Source organism: Pseudophryne corroboree, chromosome 2 (genome assembly GCF_028390025.1).
Source record: "Pseudophryne corroboree isolate aPseCor3 chromosome 2, aPseCor3.hap2, whole genome shotgun sequence".
Classification (NCBI taxonomy): Eukaryota; Metazoa; Chordata; class Amphibia; order Anura; family Myobatrachidae; genus Pseudophryne; species Pseudophryne corroboree.
The window spans coordinates 878,772,832-878,795,342 of record NC_086445.1 but is presented as its reverse complement, the minus strand read 5'-3'; the positions used below and the strand labels follow the sequence as shown (position 1 = coordinate 878,795,342).

General features: G+C 44.3%; 1 protein-coding gene and 1 long non-coding RNA gene across 2 annotated transcripts in view; one reads left to right on the top strand and one right to left on the bottom strand.

Annotated features, from left to right (window-relative positions):
• LOC135049942 (uncharacterized) overlaps positions 1-12,840 on the top strand; it is a 46,827-nt gene extending 33,987 nt beyond the window's left edge. Inside the window, exons 2-4 of the mRNA XM_063955976.1 lie at positions 11,135-11,194; positions 11,270-11,482; positions 12,106-12,840. Coding sequence (XP_063812046.1) covers positions 12,117-12,785 — 669 coding nt within the window. The 5' untranslated portion in view covers positions 11,135-11,194; positions 11,270-11,482; positions 12,106-12,116 and the 3' untranslated portion in view covers positions 12,786-12,840. The remainder of the gene's footprint in view (positions 1-11,134; positions 11,195-11,269; positions 11,483-12,105) is intronic.
• A 4,293-nt stretch (positions 12,841-17,133) lies between these two features.
• The window catches only part of LOC135051347 (uncharacterized), a 182,084-nt gene continuing 176,706 nt past the window's right edge, over positions 17,134-22,511 (bottom strand). Inside the window, exon 3 of the long non-coding RNA XR_010242197.1 lies at positions 17,134-18,116. This is a non-coding gene — a long non-coding RNA (uncharacterized LOC135051347). The remainder of the gene's footprint in view (positions 18,117-22,511) is intronic.

Below are 22,511 nucleotides of genomic sequence, written 5' to 3'. Positions count from 1 at the left end.
TTTGTTTTATGCTACTGTTAAACAGTATTTTGGCAGGACCGTCCCACTTTTTGGGCACTTGCCGCCACAGTGTTCTGCAGGGGGAAAGGTTGGGAGGTTATTCTCTCCCATTACTGCTTAGAGCACCGATGAATGGATGCCACAGACATGCTTATTGTATCTAAACACTGTAGAAAGACAAAAACAGGGCTTTTCTGCAAAACAGGGCTTTTGTCTGCTTTATTAATAGACCCCTCAATAGTTAATTTTTTTTCACTAGTCTTGGAGTTCCCATTTCCGTCAGTTACCTGCCATTACTGACCACTCCTACTGGCAGCTTTACTCAGCTACCAGACATGGGTTTCTTCACTAGCATTAGCTACAGTTTACTTCTGGAAAGTATATAGCTGTTCTGCATCACCTGCCAGTGACATATGATATGCCAAATTAAATGACTCAAACTTCTTAAATTATTATTTTATTTGTAAAGATAGTAACAAACACAGCAAGAGCTCTGTTTGTTCTGTACGTCACTTCTTTCTTCGATGTTTGTGTAGAGTTTCTGCATTATACATATTATTTTCCCTCTGTGAGTACTAAAATAAGGCTCTGCTTGGAGAATAAATAAGGGAAATCATTGCAATATACCATAGGCACTGATTTATTGCTGTTGCCTAATTTACTGTACTCAGAGTATACATATTTTATAGCTGTACCAACCTTACTGCATATATAGAAACATGTAGATGTCTAATGAAAGGAGAGTTATCACTGTCAGCTGTTCTCAAAAATCCTGCTTTCAAAATACAATGATTAACACCACGGGGATTGCACACTTTATTACATTAAACCACTTTATTACAGTACTACAGTATATATTATTTTTATTATAATAGATCCTTCATTCTATCATATAATATGTTTGTGTGTCTGTGATATTTTGAGGTGTATAGTCTATTTGGATAAGACAGATTTTGATATAGAAAAGGGAATATTAAAAGTTTACCTTGAAATATAATTATGTGGACTGCATCCATTTGTAAACATGGTAATACAGAATTACAAGATAGTAAAATTATCATACTACACAAAAATTATCCTCTTGAAATTGACATATTGGTAGAAAGTGCTGTACTAAAATGATTGCAATAACAAGTTGCAATGGAACCAAAACTGACTGAATGGCCGGCTCTCAGCTATTTTAGCCACCCATGGGAGAGCTCAAATTAATCAATAATCCTATTCAGTTATAAGGGACCTATTTATTATTAAATATTTGTGGCATATTCCCTGTAAATATCCATTCTCAGGGGACCCGCAATCATTTAATATCACCCAAATAAGATCCCTCCATTTCCAAAAGCAGCTGCAGCCCACAAAGGTTTCTATGGAAATTGCGATGCTGCATGCTATAATTTGGCCCCCACAGCTAACGGCATCTGACGATGGTGTTGTGATGCTGTAGTCTATGGGCTACACTTTGCAAAATTTACTGGGACAGGGTTCCTCCTGAACCCTCTCCAGTACTGGCTGCCGCACTAAAGGGCCCTACTCACTGGCCGACCCGCCGCCGAGCTGCCCGACGGCGGATACGGCCGACGAGCGACCCGGCGGCGGGGGGGCAGTGACGGGGGGAGTGAAGTTTCTTCACTCCCCCCGTCACTCGGCTCCATTGAAGTGCAGGCAAATATGGACGAGATTGTCCATATTGGCCTGCATGCACAGCCGACGGGAGACCAGCGATGAACGAGCGCGGGGCCGCGCATCGTTCATCGCAGGAGTCTCCACACTGAAAGATATGAACGAGTTCTCGTTCATTTATGAACGAGATCGTTCATATCTTTCAAAAAATCGGCCAGTGTGTAGGGCCCTTAGATCACGCATGCATAGGAGTCCCAATAGAAGAGTGAAGAGACTCCTGATGCGGTCTCTTCACTTCAAACGCATCGCAATGACGGGCTTCTTTCAGAGGTCCTGTCCCTGCGGGTGAACCTTCATACATTTGTGTGGTAATATCAAATACAGCAATGAATCTTCACACTGCAAATGTGATCTCTGTCCTTCCGGTAACACATGCCCACGGGTGCAGGGAGTGTATGTGTGTGTGTGGGGAGGGTGCATGGTGCATAATGCCAAGTTCAGATAAAGGGGGTTATCACTGCTTCATACAGTTGTCCCCTATTGTGATCACAGCCCTTGTAGTATGGTTCATTTCTTACAGGAGAACAGTGTAAGCTAGCTTACCACTTAGTTATTTCAATTATACAGTGTTAACATATGTAAAGTATTTTTAGACCCGTGTGATAGTGCTAATTGAATCACCTCATATTTAATGAGATGATTTTAATTCCATTTTCGATACATCACGTTCATCACATCAATCATGTGCACATCAACTCAGGAGTCTCGGGATGATTACATGTATCTATGACGGGAATGATGAGGCTCATTAACGCACAGCAATGCCAGGATGCAATGCAGCCCAAGTAGCACGCAGAGATCTAATCTATTGGGTGGCGGAGAAGAATCAAGACCACACTGCAGTATTGGCTATTTTTAGTTTCTATTTCTATATTTAGATGTAATGCTTTTTGTCTTTATTGTCAGAACATACTGAAAACAGATATGGAGGCTATGGAAGTCACCAAAAAGTCATTTATTTCTATAGCTTCATTGTCCGGCTTTTTCAAATTTGTAATAATTTATTAAAATAATTTCTGTAAAAATTGTATTAAAATAGATAATAATAAAAAAAAAAAAAATGTTCTACAGTAGTGGTCCCCAAACTTTCTCTAATCACTGTGCACTAGAGGATCAGAACTGTTTTTCACAACACCCGAAGGCCAAAGGTTTCTTGAGTTTATCAGTAAAATTTAATAATGTAATAAAAAAGGAGGTTTATGGTAAGAACTTATCTTTGTTAAATCTCTTTCTGCGAGGTACACTGGATTCCACAGGGAATAACATCGGGGTGTAGAGTAGGATCTTGATCCGAGGCACCAACAGGCTAAAAGCTTTGACTGTTCCCAAGATGCTCAGCGCCGCCTCCTCTATAACCCCACCTCCGTGCACAGGAGCTCAGTTTTGTTAACCAGTCCAATGCAGTAGCAGGTAAAAGAGACGACAACAGTTAGTAGCCACAGACACCACATTCTCACGACAGGAGAAGGTATCAGCGGCTAATGCGGCTAATGCCATACCAACCCAAAGAAACTAAGTGCGTCAGGGTGGGCGCCCTGTGGAATCCAGTGTGTCATGCTCTGCGTAAGTTGGGGTTCCGACAACCGAGTTTTGGCTGAAGGGACAGCTACCTGTGAGGAGAGTAAACGAGGTGGCTGAATGTAATTCCTCCTCATGGGGTGGAAGCCAAACTAAGTGTTAACATTAGCCGGAGGGCGTAAAGAAATGGAGGACTTCGTAGGAAGATAACTGTAGTTTTAATGAATAATCAGGTTGTATACGAATATTGGTGAAATAGAAGAAACTGGAAGAATTAGAGTCTATGGTTAAATGACTGGAAGAGTGAGGCTAAAGAACTCCGGTAGAGAAAAACTGAAGTACTTGGACTTTGAAGAAATGAAGACGTGGTTTGTGATTGAAAGATGAGGCTGAAGAACTTGGACTTTGAAAAAATGAAGACGTCTGCGGGAACCGCTGTTAGCACCTGGAGCTCCTCTATGACCTGGGACCCCGTGAGCGCTTCCACGAGTGGCAACTGACTTAGGGGGGTTATTCCGACCCGATCGCTTGCTGCAGTTTATCGCAGCGCAGTGATCCGGTCGGAATTGCGCATGCGCCGGCGCATGCCAGACGGCCGAAGGCCGTCGTTTCCCTGCGATCGCCTCTGCCTGATTGACAGGCAAAGGCTGTCGCTGGGCAGGAGGGGGCGGCACGGCGGCATTTGGGCGCCATTATGGGGGCGTGGTCCGGGCCAATGCAGGCGTGGCCGGACCGTGCGGGGGGCGGGCCGAAGCGGCTGCGTGATGTCACACGCAGCCGCTGCGGGCTGGGAAGCGACAAGTAGCTCCCGGCCAGCACGCTAAAGATGCGCTGGCCGGGAGCTACTCCTAAAGTGCAAAAGCATCGCCTTTGTGCGATGCTATTGCACTTCTGCAGGGGGGGGCCCGGCACTGACATGCGGGGCGGGATAGCCCTGTCCCCCCGCATGTCTATTGTCATGAAAATTTTTTTTGCAGGACTACGATCAACTCGGAATGACCCCCTCAGACAGCAGGACTGCAGCAGCATTTAGGTAACCGATAAATGAGAGCAACCAGGACCAGTGAACCAGAAGTAACCTGGGAGCACAGAGCTGGAGAACCTTTCACAAGGAGGTAACTTGAAGCACTGGCACTCTCCCTCTGAGCCAGCCCCCTTTTGTAAGGGGAGAACAATCAGGGTTGGCTGGACACAGATTGGGAACTTCATTGGTAATACTCTGGTCTTCAACATGGCTGCCCCAGCACAGGAGATATACTTAGCTGCTAGCACACAGCTTTAGCCAGCTTCTGTCTCTGACACACTATACTGTATCACCACTAGAGGACCTTACCGCAGCGATCCCCGCCGCAGCGCCCGGCTCTCCAGGCCCTTGGCAGCCGCACATCCGTCCAGGAGGACCTGCTACCAGCAGCTCCTTGCCGCCGCAGCCGCGCCATCTAGCGAGACAGTAACCCGTGGAAGCACCCGCCGGAGGTAAGGCTCCGGAGCCTGACACAGTGTACCTTGCAGAAAGAGATTTAACAAATATAACGGGAGATGCTCAATCAGCTTAATGATATCATTCAGGTGCTCGAAAGGGAGGGGTATTTCTAAGCAAGAAAAAAAAGACATTGTTTCCCCCAGCACCCTGAATGATAACAGTAACCAGATATAAATCCCACATAATATTAAAATTCAGAGATCTTGGTTACACATATTTGCGCAAATGTGTGACTAAGCCCCAAAGCCGCATCAAGTCATCTCTGTATATTTGGGGTCCCTAGCGCTATATCTAGGTGCAGGGTGTGGCACCCCAAAACACCAGCATAAGCCGAAAAACCCAAGGCATCATACCAGTAAAAAAAACTACAGTGTTAATAAATTAGTATTTAGGAAGCTGAAGCTGTAGAGAAGGTGATACAAAAATGAAATGTAATTAAAATAGAGAACTAGTGTTAGAAAATTAATAAGTGAAAAGTGTTAATAGAATGTAAAGGTATGCCACAATAAAGCCATCCAGCTTAGCCAGTCCATAGGCACCACACCCCACACCTCCATTACCCCAATCTGGGTCTATGATTAACCAGCAAGGAGCCACATGATAATGGCTCCTTACTACAATATGTCTAAGCTAAGAGCTACCTACCTTGGAGCAACCCCATAATGCTCCATGTGGCATGTCAGGGCCTGCACCTCCTCCTAATGCAGGAACCTCTCTGCCTCTCACAACAGACATATATAATGGTAGATGCTCAATCAGATTAATGATATTCAGGTGCTTGAAAGGGAGGGGTATTTCTAAGCAAGAAAAAAAGAGAGACATTGTTTCCCCCAGCACCCTGAATGATAACAGTAACCAGATATAAATCCCACATAATATTAGAATTCAGAGATCTTGGTTACACATATTTGCACAAATGTGTGACTAAGCCCCAAAGCCAAAGAAAGAGATTTAACAAAGGTAAGTTCTTACCATAAATCTCCTTTTCTGCAGCAGGGTACACTGGTATTCCACAGGGAATAACATCGGGGATGTCCTAAAGCAGTTCCTTATGGGAGGGGATGCACTGTAGTGGGCACAAGAATCTGGCGTTCAAAGGAAGCATCCTGGGAGGCGGAAGTATCAAAGGCATAGAACCTTATGTATGTGTTCACTGAGGACCACGTAGCACAATTGCACAATTGTTCAAGGGTCGCACCACGGCGGGCCGCCCAAGAAGGTCCAACAGACCGAGTAGAATGGGCTCTGATGGTAGCAGGAGCTGGAAGCCTGTACATAAGCATGTGCAATCACCATTCTAATTCATCTGGCCAAGATCTGCTTGTTAGCAAGCCAGCCACGTTTGTGAAAACCAAACAGGAGGAGGTCAAACCGAACAAGGAGGTCTGGTTGTTGCGGAAGCAGAAGAGGACGCTCTAGCGAGAGACCCTGTAGGTCTGAGAACCAATGCCGTCTGGGCCACGCTGGAGCTATTAGTAGAAGGATTCCGCCTTCTTGCTTGAACTTCCTCATTACTCTGGGCAGGAGTGACACCGGAGGGAACATGTATGGCAGCCAAAAGTTCCATGGAATTGCCAGTGCGTCCACGAATGCCGCTTGAGGATCCCTTGTTCTTGCTCCAAAGACCGGAACCTTGTGATTGTGTCAAGACGCCATCAAGTCTACATCTGGTAGGCCCCACTTTTCCACTAGAAGTTGAAACACTTCTGGATGAAGGCTCCACTCTCCGGCGTGTACGTCCTGACAACTGAGGAAGTCCGCTTCCCAGTTTGAGGACCCTCGGAATGAACACTGCCAATATGACTGGCAGATGGCGTTCCGCCCATTGAAGAATCTTTGACACTTCCATCACTGCCATGCGGCTTCGAGTGCCACCTTGATGATTTATGTACGCCACCGTGGTGGCATTGTCTGACTGTACTTGAATAGGCCGGTTCAGTACCAGATGCTGGGCAGTTTTCAGAGCATTGAACACTGCCCGCAATTCCAGAATGTTTATCGGGAGGGGAGACTCCTCCCTGGTCCACCGACCCTGAAGAGAGTGTTGCTCCAATACCGCGTGCCATCCCCTCAGACTGCATCCGTCGTCAGAAGGACCCAGTTGGAGATCCAGAAGGGATGACCTCTGCTCAATTGTTGGTCCTGCAGCCACCAGGTCTGTGACAGACGGACCTCCAGAGACCAGGAGATCATTTGAGACCTGATCCGGTGAGGCAGGCCGTCACACTTGGCAAGAATCAGTATCTCCAGAGGGCGGGAATGAAATTGAGCGTACTCCACCATGTCGAAAGCCGACACCATGAGGCCTAGTACTTGCATCGCCGAGTGTATCGACACATGCGGACGAGAGAGGGAAAAAAAACCTCTGGTTGTGTGTGTCCAACAACGCTCCCAGATGCACCATGCTCTGGGCAGGGACCAGGGATGATTTCTTCCAGTTGATGAACCACCCGTGGGCTTGCAGATACCGGACCATCAGATCCAAATGACGGAGGAGAACTTCTGGGGAATTGGCCAGGATCAGCAGGTTGTCCAGATACAGCAGGATCCTGATACCCCGACGGCGGAGTGAAGCCATCATAACTGCTATGACCTTGGTTAAAATTCGCGGAGCCGCGGTCAGACCAAACAGTAAGGTCCGGAATTGGTAATGGAGATTGTCAATAGCAAACCGCAGGTATTGCTGATGTGACATGGCAATAGGGATATGCAGGTAAGCATCCTGTATATCCAGGGATACCATATAGTCTCCTAGTTCCAAAGCCAGGACAATAGAGCAAAGGGTCTCCATACGAAACTTGGAGACCCTCACAAACTTGTTAAAGATTTGAGGTTGAGAATGGGCAAGGAGGAACCATTCGGTTTGGGGACTAGGAACAGCGTTGAATAGTACCCCAATGTTATTCCCTGTGGAATACCAGTGTACCCCGCTGCAGAAATTGTGGTTACCTGTCATCACCATGTTCAGTTCTATGGTGACAGACTTGTTGTGCTTCTGTTTGTCCACATACTGTAGCTAGCTTCTGATTGGCTGCCATCAGCACTGATTGTGCCTATCACTTTGACAGCACATCAGGAGAATAAATCAAGAAGAGGGGAGAAGTGGAAGATTAGGGGAAAGAAGATGTGCTAGAAGTGGAAGTAGGATATGGGATGGATGGGGGAAAGAGATGTCTCAGAAGGACAATGGGAGATTTACATACTTGAAGGAGAGGGGACCATAGAGGTCCACATGGGGATACATTACAGGTACAGACACACAGAAAGAGTATGTTGTACACACAGTTTAGAGATGAAGAGACCAATACAAAGGTGGTGAAAGTCACAGGGAATTGAGCAGAGTCAGACAGTCAATGAGACAAAAATTGGTGGGGGTAAGCTAGGAATGCTGGAGGGTGGAGGGGGGACCCTACTTAAAAAAATACTGCCAGGAGTAGATTGTAGGGGAAGTGACCTTAAACGTGTTCTAATGTTCGTCTAAGAGGAGAGACCCAATAAATGAAATAACACGCAAAATTATATACTTTTTCATTTCTTTATTGATTAAAATGATCCAACCAAAATTATATTTATTAGTTGGAAAATGTATGTGAACCTCTAGGATTTAGTAACAGATGTGACCATCTTGAGCAATAATTTCAATCAAATGTTTCTGGTAATTATTTACTAGCACAACTGTATATAATTGTCATGATTCAAATGCAAATTCAACTTTGGACGGGATGCAGTCAAAATACCGGCTGTCGCGATTCCGGCGTTTAGGAGACCGACATGGGAATCCCGACAGCCGGCATTTTACCGAAAAACGGAATCCCGACAACCACCCGTTATATTCCCATTCGGTTGATGGATCCACACCGCCAACCGAGTGGGAATAGAACATGTGGTGAGCGCATCCTGTCACCGGGCTTGATAGATGGCGAGCGCAGCAAGCCCACGAGGGGACTTGCTACCACCCTGACGGGATTCCTGCAGACGGGATTCCACTGTCGGTATAGTGACAGCCAGCATCTCGTGTGCCAGGATATGGTATATATCCCCTCTGGACATCTGCTGTGAATGGAATGCAAATTTAAGGCTTTATGCAGTACGGTTTGCAGATTCAGCTAATAAGCAGAATCTGCAATCCGTTCTTTCGCATGCTGGGGGGTGCCCATCGCAGAGCAAGGCCGCACAGCATGCTGAATGGCCTCCCCATTGGCTGCGACCACAATTTAATTGCGGTTGCAGCCACTGTCAATGACCCCATGCAGCTGTAGCCAGGCTGCGTATGCAAGAGGTCCGCCGCCATTTTTAGATCGGAGTGACTGCGTGTGACGTCACTCAAGTGCCCTGAAAACATTGTTGCCCCGTCTCCATTTTCCCCATGCATCGCTCCGTCACCACCCCCCTCTCCCCGCGAACTCCTCTGCCTGTTAGTCAGGCAGAGGCGTATGCACCCACTGCGACTCAAACGTATTCAGTGCCCACAAACACGCAGGACAGTACCTGTGCGTGTGCACTGCCACAGGTGATACTGCGGTCGCATCCACCTGAATAACCCCCATAATGTGTGCAAAGATGCGTAAGCAGCCCACAACGTGTACACCATGGGGTATATTTACTATCATTCGTAATTCTCCCGATTTGGTGGGAGAATAATCACGAATGACATCGAAAGTGTAAAACTGCAACTTTTTGAATTTGTTACGACGGATTTACTAAGCTGTCGTATTCGTATTTTTTGTTTTGTCCGATGTCGATGTCATTCGTGGTTTTCTGGTGTAGAATGCGGCCGATTTGGTTGTTTTGCGGCCGTGTTTTTAGTTTATTTTACGACTGCGTCACATGTCTGTTACGGCAGTGATTTTGATTTTGCGGCCGCGTTTTTAGTCCTAAGTTTCGTTTTTGTCACGCGTCCGTGATTGGTTGTATTTGTGATGGAGGAGTGTCTGTGCACATTACTATAAAACCGCCCCAAACACACCGCACCTCGTGGGTTTAGCTAGTGGAGAGGAGAGAGGAAGGTGTATTTGGAGTTGGTGAGTTTGGTGGAGTTTTTGGTTGATTTTCTGAGGAGTTTTGTGATTGTTGAGTGCTGTACTGTGTGTGTAAGTAGTCTTGTCATATTTGTAGTATTGTTTTTTCACAGTTTGTAAACTTTTTTGTCCTTGTTTTTTTTTTATAGTCTTTTGTCATTGTTTGTGAGTGAGTGAGTGAGCGTGTGTGTTGGCTGTGTGGTGTGTAGTAGTAGTAGTGGAGGAGTGTGTTTTCTGTATTGATTTTTCTGTGTTTTGTGTCGTTTGTCCTCATGTCTGACTCAGAGGTCAGTGTGGTGGAGGAGGTTAGTGAGAGGGAGGCGGTTAGTGAGGTGGAGGCTGTTAGTGAGGTGGAGGAGGTGAGTGAGGTGGAGGGGGTTAGTGAGAGGGAGGAGGTTAGTGAGGAGGAGGAGGAGGGGGTGCCTGTTGCTGCATTCTCCAGTGAGAGTGATGGTGCTGTGGCTCCGCAGCCACGCACCACTACCAAGACTGGCAGGAATATTAAGTTCAGCTATGCTGAAAACATGGCGTTGGTGCGTGAGCTGATGAAGCACCATCGGCAATTGTTTGGGCAGGATGCTGCCAAGGTGTCCTCCCGCAGGAAGTCTGTCCTGTGGGGGAAAGTAATAGTTGCCGTAAATAGTGAGGGTGTGGTGAGGCGGACTGAGGACACGTGTCGCAAGAGGTTCTATGACATAAAGCGCCGTGTCAAGGCCAAGATGGCCAAAGAGGCTAAATCAGTGGCCCCCCTTTCCGGGCAACCTTTTGGGAGTGGGAGGAGCCTGTGCGGGCACTGATTCCAGCAGAAGTGGTGTCTGCAACTCATGTCCGGGATTCGGACCGACCCACGCAGGATGGTGAGTTTGATAAATCGAAATTATATTTTAAAGTGTGCAAAATGATAATGGTGGAGAAATTAATTTTAAAAAGTATGCATACATTGTTGGTCATGTATTGCAGGCCTATGCACCCTTAAGCTGTTTTTGTGTTTTGAAACTGCATTTCCCATCTTGCCTTGGCTGTATTTTTTTACATTTATAATGCAAAATCAGGTGCAGTGCATGCTGGTATGTGTAGTTGCAATAATTAATATGAGATATTGCTTGGACATAGCTGTTGTATCTAATAACAGCTTGTTATGATGGGGTTTTTTTTTAAATCAATTTTTAAACAAACTTTTAATTTACATTTTGGTTCAAGTTGCAAGTAATCAATCTATGCAATATCTGACACATAATTCATCAATGTTACAGATTTTTTTTGAGCAACACCATGTACATTTTTATATACATAACAAATTAAGGAATCACGAAGATCTTAAGCAGAAATTAGTTTAATTTACAATACGTACAAGATGGTTCCAGTACACTAAGGCTTTGCAGTTAGCATTTTTTTACAAAGTATGGTCATAATGTTTTTTCATCTTTTTCAACAGTCCGACAGACCAGCCGGCCAGACAGGCCACAGACAACTCAGGATGATGCTGGGATTGCAGGTAAGAATTCACTGTAGTCACATATTCTGCAAACACATAGAAGTACAAAATATTAATGTTTATATATTCTCATAGGTTCTGCTTCTGCAAGCCGCCCTCCTCTAAGGCGCCCATCACAGGGCTCGGGGCACTTACCCAGGAGGCCAAGTAAGACACGGCGTCTTGTCTCTGAATCAGCGGCTCCATCTTCCCCACCCAGGCGGCGCATTTCTGCTGTCTCACCCCAGCCACCACAGGCACTATTGGCGAGTCCACAGAGTGATGAGCCCAGATCACCTCAGTTATCTGGTGAGTCAAAACATAAACTAAACACATAGCAAATAATCTACACAGTACAGTTACTATGATGTGAGTTGTAGTTGAGATTACATGTTTGCCATAACAACCAATGTGATGTTACGTCTTAAATTTTTAAAGGTGCAAATGCAGAATTTTTCAATATCTAAGTGGTTGCTATCGCCAACATCAAATTTAAAAATGAACAGACATTTGTAAAAATTTAGGCCAGACACGTGCACATAAAAATAACAACACATTACTGGCTGAAAAAAAAAACAACCACCACCCCCTCCACACCATTATAGTGTTCACACACCTCCCCTGTCCTGTATGTAGACTGCTTACTTGCTCCGCTCCTCGGGAATATCCAGGTAAGCAGTCTATATCCTGGACAGGGGAGGTGACAGAACACTGTAATGCTGTGGAGGGGAGGTAGTTAGGTGAGGATTCCGCAAGTCAGTCTATGTGCACGCCTGTGATGGTATATATGTGTTTGGAAACCAAATAAATTTTAAGTTTAAAAACACAACTCAAAATACAAAAATAATGGAGTATTATGAATGTAGAAATGTTTAGAACTAGCAAATATATTATTTGTAAAGTAAACAGTGCATGTTGGCCACCCCATACAGAGCCAAGCTTGATGCCCGACGTGGACCAGCAGGGACAAGACCAACAGGCAACATTCACACTGCAACTAACACCTGTTGACCCGAGCCAGCCAATACAGCCGCAGGATATCCCCCAAGCCTCCATGAGTCCACAACTGGTACAAGCTCCACCCCAGCCACAAATTCCAGATGACTTTTGGTCCAGTTGGACAAGCCAACAGACCCAAAGCAATGCCAGCCTGACCGCACATACCCAACACCTTGCCAGTCTGCCCCATCATCTACCGCGCATTAGTCGCAACTCGGGCAGACTGATTGTCCAAGTAGGCCGAATCGCAACATCGATGGAGCAAATACGGGCAGACAACAACCAAATGCTGGCTCATTTAACGCGCATCATTGATGAGCAACAGCGCCAGCACCAAACACTCATACAACTAATACAGCACAACCAGGTTGTGAATGAATCTTTATCCCGGATTGTAGCCAGCCACACTGCAACCAACACACAACTGAATGCCAGCATAAATAATTTGAGCAACAACATAACATTGATGGCAGCACAACAAGTGACCTCCAGCTCTGGAACCACGACCCCTAGCCAAACGCCAGTAACCTCCCCTGTTCGGCGATCCTCCCGAGCACGTGCCAGTGAGCCAGCACAAAGCACAGCACCCAGCACACACAAGCGCAAAAAATAATACATCAAAAACATTTGTGTAACGCAATAAAAAATTTGTTTTGACAAACACACAACTTCCTCTGTCCGTCTCAAACATTGTAGAAGCTGCTATGTATGTATGTATGTTTTTATGGGGTAATGAATGACAATGTATTGATAACATAAACTAACTACAATGTACACACCACTATAAACAACAAACAGTAAGTAACAAAACACACAATTGTTTGTATTGCAAAGTGTTTAGTCAAGGATAATTACATCCTACAAAAACTTACCCGAAAAATACCGCTGAATCACTTCTTGCCGTACCTGCCTCCCTACATATGTACTCACACTGTCACCAGATGTTTCTAACTCCTCTGCTTGCTGACTGCTTTCTCCCTCATCATGTGCCAGATGTTGACTTAAACACAGATTATGGAGAAAACAGCAGCAGAACACAATTCTAGTCACCTTTGAGGGACTATACAACAAAAGGCCTGCAGATTTATCCAGACACCGAAACCGTGATTTCAGCACACCAAAACATCTTTCTATCACATTCCGCGTAGCCTTATGTGCATGATTGTAACTGTGTTCAGCAGGAGAATCAGGTTGGGACAATGGAGTAAGGAGCCAAGAGTAGCAGCCGTAACCACCATCACCTGAAAAACAGATATAGTCAACATTAGTACATGTGTAAGATTATTCATTACCCTAGTCAAAAATAGAGTTTGTTGTTAAAAGACATACACACAACACATTTTAAACATACCCAGCAGCCAGCCATCAGGCATTTGTCCATCCTCAAATTTATCGAAGAGCGATGACTGACTGAGGATGAAGGAGTCATGGCAGCCACCAGGGTAACCTGCAACAACACTCATAATTTTTAATTTTGCATCACAGACCACCTGGACATTAGTGGATTGGGCCATATGTCTATTAGTATATATATATTGACGGCCCCTAGGTGATCTCAGCTGAACGTGTGTGCAATCTATGGCCCCCAGCACATTGGGCATGCGAGCAAGCTCATAGAAAGCTACCCTGACAGCACGCCACTCCGACTCCTGGGTAGGGAAGCAGATTGAGGCATTAATATGTGGATCCAAGACATCCAAAACCTGAGTGGACATTAAACAATGTAAGGTGAGTGTCATGTTAGGTATTCTATACAATACTGTGTTGTAAGAGCTTACAGAAGCAACACTTAGACATAACCGGCTATGTATTTTTTGACTCACCTGATTCAAATATTTTGAAAAGGTTGGCTGTGAGATACCAATAACGTCGCCTGCCACAGCCTGGAAGCTCCCAGTAGCCATAAAGTGTAACACAGCCAGGAGTTTGTGCAAGCCTGAGACAGAGCGAGAGCGTGCTGTCTCAGGGTCTAGTCCCAGTTTGACAAGGTCATACAGGCGGAAAATGTTGGTTCTATTTAGGCGGAACATCTGTATGACCCTATCATCGGACAATGCGTTTAAGTTTAAACGACCCCTAAAAAAACGTGGCTGGCGCAGCCTCCGCGGCACCTGGACAACCTGCTGACCATGTTCACTTACCTGGCCCTGATTTCTGGAAGCCTCATGGAGCAGTCTAAGGTATCCCACAGCAAACAGAAAGTCATTGGCACACACCACAGCCGCCATTTCAGAGTGAGAGAATTTCAAAATGTGCCTGGAACACTTTTATAGGGCCAAACATTCAGGTGTGAGTAATGGATAATTGAGTACACATGTAAACACGCTTTTCAAAAGCAGGTGCGTTTTTTTTTAGGACTTTTTTACGATTTGTATTTTTTCGCGGCCGCAAATGCATTTTCACGGCAGACATTACAATTACGAATGGTTAGTAAATGACGAGATTCATATCTAAACAGGCGTATTTTGACCGATGGTGTATTCATTCGTAATTTTTTACAACTACTTCCAAAAAATTACGAATGCCCTCATCTCTGCCGTGATTTGAGTTTAGTAAATTACCGAGATGACACTTTGAAGAAAAAACGGCATCTCGGTCAAAATCGGGACCTTAGTAAATTTACCCCCATGTGTCAAAATCGCTAAATGCGGCCTGTGTGCGACTCATATGGAAACAACTACCTATCTCCGATTTTGAGTTTTATATAGGGTATAATTTATGTTTGAGGATAACCAGTAATTTGTCAATTAATCTTAAATATATAGTATGTATATAAAAATATATACAGTAAATACACAAAAAAAAGGTCAAAAAAGTCTCCTTTTGCAATAACTTTAAAAAAGAAATCACCAATGTGCACAAAGAAAATTATGTAGTAACCAAATGATACTGTACCAAAAATTAACCAATTCAAGCTTATATGAATTAGGAATTCTTCCAAGGAATATAAGGGAGTTATTTACTAAATGTCAGGTTCTAAAGCCTGGCACTTCCGATTCAGTTTATTTTGCTGAAAACGGCATTGCTTTAAAACCCAAAGCTTAGCAACTAAAGCCCAACATCCTCATAGACTTCTCCAAATGCCTTCATATATCAGCTCAATAAAAAGTGAAAAAAAAAAACATTCATAGTGCACCCAATATAAAAATGTTTTTACTGAAACAAGATGTATACAAACATACTTTCATTTAAAACTATGAACAGTTTATCTGAGAACTTCTTTATAAGAACATTATAGATATACACTTAATGGAAATCATACTGATTACACTGGTGGTCAGAACAAAGGGCCTTAGTCAGAGATGTACACTAATGCATTTGCAGCAGTGATTCTGTATGCTGCGAATATGCAAACATATGCTAATGCTGCAGCCTCCTGGAAATGTACTCCCTTGTCAAAAATTCTGTCACACGCTAGTGACTCATGGCTCTATCACCTCAGCAAATTAATCCTAAATTCCTTTTTGATAGCAGATCACATCAGCATTGGACTAGGTGCCTAATTTAGATCTGATCGCTGCAGCAAATTTGTTAGTCAATGGGCAAAACCACGTGCACTGCAGGTAGGGCAGATATAACGTGTGCAGAGAGAGTTAGATTTGGGTGGGTTATTTTGTTTCTGTGCAGGGTAAATACTGGCTGCTTTATTTTTACACTGCAATTTAGATTTCAGTTTGAACACACCCCACCCAAATCTAACTCCCTCTGCACATGTTATATCTACCCCACCTGCAGTGCACATGGTTTTGCCCATTAGCTAACAAATTTGCTGCTGCGATCAGATCTGAATTAGGCCCTAGGTCAGCAATTCACCTCACAGTATGACGGCGAAGACCAAGCTATGGTGAATAAATCACTCATGAAAAATGGGTGGAAAGAAGTAGGATCGGTGTTGCTCGCTTCATCTGTGTGATGTCAGTGAACCCCTAAAGAATGGCTCAATTAAGTAAGTAAGGAGAAGGTCTGGCACTCTAGTACTAACATATGTGATGACAGTGTACCCACCCATTGGCTGCAATGTATGCTACTCCTCACATGATTACTCAATTTTTATCATGAAATAGAAAAAATTGGCATAATTATATATGTTGATTATACATTTTTATATGCTGCAGTATTTTGCACCTTTATATACTATTTCTATTTATTAAACTTAAAACTGATTATCTGAAAAAGAATTGAGTTAATGTGCATGATGGTTATACATTGTTGTTTGACATACAGGTGAAACTCAGAAAATTAGAATATCATCCAAAAGTTTGTTTATTTCAGTAATTCAACTTAAAAGGTGAAAGTAATATATTATATAGACTCATTACATGCAAAGTGAGATATTTCAAGCCTTTATTTGTTATAATTTTGATGATAGTGGTTTACAGCTTAAGATAACCCCAAATCCACAATCTTAGAAAATTAGAATATTACATAAAATCAATAAAAAAGGATTTTAAATACAGAAATGTCGGCCCTCTGAAAAGTATAATCATGCATATGTATTCAGTACTTGGTTTGGGCCCCTTTTGCATGAATTACTGTCTCAATGCGGTGTGGCATGGATTCTATCAGCCAGTGGCACTGCTGAGGTGTTATGGAAGACCAGGATTCTTCAATAGCGGCCTTCAGCTCTTCTGCATTGAAAAGATCCAGCGACGGTGGCAACCCTCATGGAATGGTCCTTCTTCAGATAGGTAAGTGCTACTTATGGACGTCATCAAGCAGTCACTTCCTGACACCTTATGGTGTATTGCTCTGCTCATCCTGCCCTTTCATCCTACCAATCCTTTGGCTCCATGGACTCCAGCGTCAAAATTCTGTCACACCTCTGCAAGTGATTCTTGGCTCTATCATAGGGATGGGAAACTTTTGGCCCTCCAGCTGTTGTTGAACTACACATCACAGCATGCCTTGCAACAGTTTTAGCATGGCCAAATAGCAAAACTGTAGCAAGGCATGCTGGTATGTGTAGTTCAACAACAGCAGGAGGGCCGAAGGTTCCCCATCCCTGCTCTATCGCCTCAGCAAAAGAATCCTATCTTCCTTTTTTATAGCAGATCACATCAGAATTGGACTAGGCCAGCAATTCACCTCACAGTATCACAGCGAAGACTAAGCTGTGGTGAATGAAGCACTCATGAAAAATGGGTGGGAGGAAGTAGGATCGGTGTTGCTTGCTTCATCTGTGTGAAGAAGGAATGGCTAAATTAAGTGAGTAGAGAGAGGGACCGGCACTCTACTATTAACGTGTGTAATGTCAGTGTACCCACCCACTGGCTGCAATGTTTGCTACGCCTCACATGATCACTGAATTTTTATCACAAAATAAAAAAAGTCATAATTGCATATGGTGATTATACATTTTTATGTGCCGCAGTATTACACATAAAATATACTGTTTCTATTTATTACATTTTAAAATAATTATCTGACAATGAATTAAGTTAATGTGACTGACATGGTATTAGTTTCTTATAGATTAGTATTGTGTATCAGAATTTAAATTGTAATCTGCCGCAATATTCTGTCGCTTTTGTAAACATCACCATTAAATTGGTTTCAAAACCCGTAGTGGATTCGACAGTTTTCCGCTTCGACGGCATTCGACTGTCGATACCCTCCTTCCCGAGCACTGAATTCAACATATTCAATTTGAAATGGATTTGACATGCCTCCGGTCGGAAAGTGACCCATGCTCAGATTGTGGGCGGCCGGGATTCAACTTGATGAACATCACAATCTGGTCAGAAAAAGGCTCCATTATTGTAGTCAGTGTAAAAAAATATGATATATATGTAAAAACGCAGATTGCCCTAAAAAAACTATTCCACAAGGCAGCTGACAGTGTAATGGCTGCTCTTCTCCCTGAAGTCTCAAGCATAGGAGTTGCTTTGGTGAAGTGTAACCTGGGTAAAAATGTTGAATCATGGGTACATTCCTTCCCTCAGCCCTGTAAAGAAAAAATATTCGGGGAATAAATCTAAATATAATAATGTGGCTCTTAAATACAAAAAACAATAATATAATTACTTAAAATATAAATAGATATGCTAGTAGAAATCAAAAAACTTCAAAAAAAATGTAAGTATTTAAAATTTCTTGTCAGCTCACGACAGAAAAACTTGTCACAATGAAATTGTCGAAAGTCACGTCAAAAACCACTGATACCGATTCGACAATCTTCAATGGAATATACTTTTGTCGAAAAGCCGGGTTTTTAACATTACAAACACTCGACTGTTGAAAAGTCAAAAATCGAAACGGATCCAACAGGTTTTTTGTCGAAAAGTGGCGTATTGAATTGTCGAATGCAATTCGACAGGTTTTTTTTGTCGAAAAAGCCCTGTTTTCCTACAAAACAAGGGATTCGACACCAATTGAATATACCCCTATGTATTGTAAGTCGGCACAGTATTAAGTAACTATAATTTCTTATGTTACGGTTTTATTTTGTTGACTTACGCATTTTTGCATTTTGCATGTTATATAGCATCGTTATGTATTACTTTAATACAGTGTTATTTCTTGCAGTAATAGTATTTTATAAAATGATGTAACAAGGTTATACATTGTAATAAATTATTATGCTTTGTGTTTACACATTGTTATGTGCTAGGGGTATAGGACTCTCTTCTTCCAAATCTCTTCTGTTGTTGTTCTCCGCTACTGGATTTAGCTTTTCCCACCAGTATTAAACAAAAGAGTGAAGAGGATGATCAAAACTGTGCAATCTGTGATTTGCTCGCTGCAACTAAATGAAAATGTACAAGCAGCTAGGATATGCCTGAAAAATGTAGCTAATTTAAAATGGCGTTTCCTGACTAGATGAGGCTGTATCTAAACAGATAGAGGCCTTCAAAAAAATGAGAAACAGTGCGTGTTACACGACCAAAGACCAGCGACGGTGGCAACCCTCATGGAATGGTCCTTCTTCAGACAGGTAAATGCTACTTATGGACGTCGTCAAGCAGTCACTTCCTGACACATTACTGTATATTGCTTCTCATCCTGCCATTTCATCCTACCAATCCTTTGGCTCCATGGACTCCAGGGTCAAAAATTCTGTCACACCTCTGCAAGTGACTCATGGCTCTATCACCTCAGCAAAAGACAAAAGATCACATCAGCATTGGACTAGGCCAGCAATTCTCCTCACAGTATCACGGCAAAGAACGAGCTGTGGTGAATGAATCACTCATGAATAGGAAGTAGGATCAGTGTTGCTCGCTTCCTGTGTGTGATGTCGGTGAACTCCCAAAGAATAAGCTCAATTAAGTGAGTGGGGAAAAGTTCCAGCACTGTACAATTAATGTGTGTGAGGTCAATGAATCCTCCTGCTGGCCACACTCTATTTAATATTTATATGTATTATGATTATACAATATTATCTGATGTAGTAGTAATTCAGATCTGATGGCTCGCTAGCTTTTTTTTGCAGTCCTGCGTTCGCATAGTCGCCACCCGCCGGGGAGTGTATTTTAGCTGTGCAAGTGTGTGATCGTATGTGCAGCCGAGCGGTACAAAAAAACTTTGTGCAGTTTCTGAGTTGCCCAGAACTTACTCAGCCGCTGCGATCACTTCAGCCTGTCCGGGACCGGAATTGACGTCACACACCCGCCCTGTAAACGCTTGGACACGCCTGCGTTTTTCCAACCACTCCCTGAAAATGGTCAGTTACCACCCATAAATGCTCTCTTCCTGTCAATCTCCTTGTGGTCGGCTGTGTGAATGGATTCTTCGTAAAACCCATCGCACAGCAACGATCCGCTTTGTACCCATGCGATGCGCCTGCGCATTGCGGTGCATGCGCAGTTCTGACCTGATCGCAGCGCTGCAAAAAAACGCTAGCGAGCGATCAGGTCTGAATTACCCCCATTGTGCAGGAGCAGCTCCTCTTAAGGAGGATTTGGGTACCATGAATATGCTGAAAGTCTCACTGTAACCTACAGTACAGTATGGCTTTCCAGCTATTTTGGAGCTACACGTTCCAGCTTGGCCTCTGGCAGGACATGCTGTATTTCTCTTACGTCCTAGAGGATGCTGGGGACTCCGTAAGGACCATGGGATAGACGGGATCCGCAGGAGACATGGGCACTTTAAGAAAGACTTTAGGTATGGGTGTGCACTGGCTCCTCCCTCTATGCCCCTCCTCCAGACCTCAGTTTACTACTGTGCCCAGAGGAGACTGGGTGCATTACAGGGAGCTCTCCTGAGTTCCCTGAAAGAAAGTATATTTGTTAGGCTTTTTATTTTCAGGGAGCCTGCTGGCAACAGACTCCCTGCATCATGGGACTGAGGAGAGAGAAGCAGACCTACTTCTGTGAGTTTCAAGGCTCTGCTTCTTAGGCTACAGGACACCATTAGCCCCAGAGGGATCGGTACGCAGGTCTCACCCTCGCCGTCCGTCCCAGAGCCGCTCCGCCGTCCTCCTCGCAGAGCCGGTAGATAGAAGCCGGGTGAGTATGAGAAGTAAGAAGACTTCAGAGGCGGCAGAAGACTTCAGATCTTCGCTGAGGTAACGCACAGCAGTAAAGCTGTGCGCCATTGCTCCCACACAGCACACACAGGCAGACACTGTAAGGGTGCAGGGCGCAGGGGGGGCGCCCTGGGCAGCAATAAACCTCGTTTTCTGGCAAAAGTATATATATACAGCTGGGCACTGTATATATAAAGAGCCCCAGCCAGGTTTTTTACATATTTGAGCAGGACAGAAGCCCGCCGCTGAGGGGGCGGGGCTTCTTCCTCAGCACTCACCAGCGCCATTTTCTCCACAGCACAGCGCTGAGAGGAAGCTCCCCGGACTCTCCCCTGCTTATCCACGGTGAAAGAGGGTTTTAAAGAAGGGGGGGGGGGGGCACATATTTGGCGCAATATACAGATTACAGCGCTATCTAGGTAAACATATTGTGTTTTTTCCTGGGTCATATAGCGCTGGGTGTGTGCTGGCATACTCTCTCTCTGTCTCTCCAAAGGGCCTTGTGGGGGAACTGTCTTCAGATAAGAGGATTCCCTGAATGTGTGGTGTGTCGGTACGCGTGTGTCGACATGTCTGAGGTAGAAGGCTTTCCGGGGGAGGAGGAGGAGAAAATGAACGTGGTGTCTCCATCGACAACGCCGACACGTGACTGGATGGATATGTGGAATGTTTTAAGTGCTAATGTAAATTTATTGCACAAAAGATTAGACAATGCGGAAGCTAGGGAACAGCCAGGGAATCAACCCATGTCTGTCTCTATGTCGCAGGGACCTTCGGGGTCTCAAAAGCGCCCACTATCCCAAATAGTAGACACAGATACCGACACGGATTCTGACTCCAGTGTCGACTACGATGATGCAAAGTTACAGCCAAAACTGGTTAAATGTATTCGATATATGATTATTGCAATAAAAGATGTTTTGCATATCACAGAGGAACCCCCTGTCCCTGACACGAGGGTACACATGTATAAGGAAAAAAAACCTGAAGTAACCTTTCCTCCCTCACATGAGCTGAACGAGTTATGTGAAAAAGCTTGGGAATCTCCAGACAAAAAACTGCAGATTCCCAAAAGGATTCTTATGGTGTATACTTTCCCGCCAAAGGACAGGATACGGTGGGAATCCTCCCCTAGGGTGGACAAAGCGTTGACACGCTTATCCAAGAAGGTAGCGCTGCCATCCCAGGATACGGCTACCCTCAGGGATCCTGCTGATCGCAAGCAGTAGGTTACCTTGAAGTCCATTTACACGCATTCGGGTACCTTACTCAGACCGGCTATTGCGTCGGCCTGGGTGTGTAGCACTGTAGCAGCATGGACAGATACCTTATCAGCAGAAATTGAAACCCTGGATAAGGATACCATTTTATTGACCCTAGAACATATAAAAGATGCTGTCTTATATATGAGGGATGCTCAAAGAGACATTGGGTCAAAGAGACAAAGGGACATTGGGACATTGGGTTCTAGAATCAACGCTATGTCGATTTCTGCTAGACGAGTCCTATGGACCCGGCAATGGACAGGTGATGCCGACTCAAAAAGGCATATGGAGGTTTTACCTTACAAGGGTGAGGAATTGTTTGGAGAAGGTCTCTCGGACCTGGGGGGTAATTTCAAGTTGATCGCAGCAGGAAATTTTTTAGCAGTTAGGCAAAACCATGTGCACTGCAGGGGGAGCAGATATAACATTTGCAGAGAGAGTTAGATTTGGGTGGGTTATTTTGTTTCTGTGCAGGGTAAATACTGGCTGCTTTATTTTTACACTGCAATTTAGATTGCAGATTGAACTCACCACACCCAAATCTCTTTCTCTCTGCACATGTTATATCTGCCCCCCCTGCAGTGCACATGGTTTTGCCCAACTG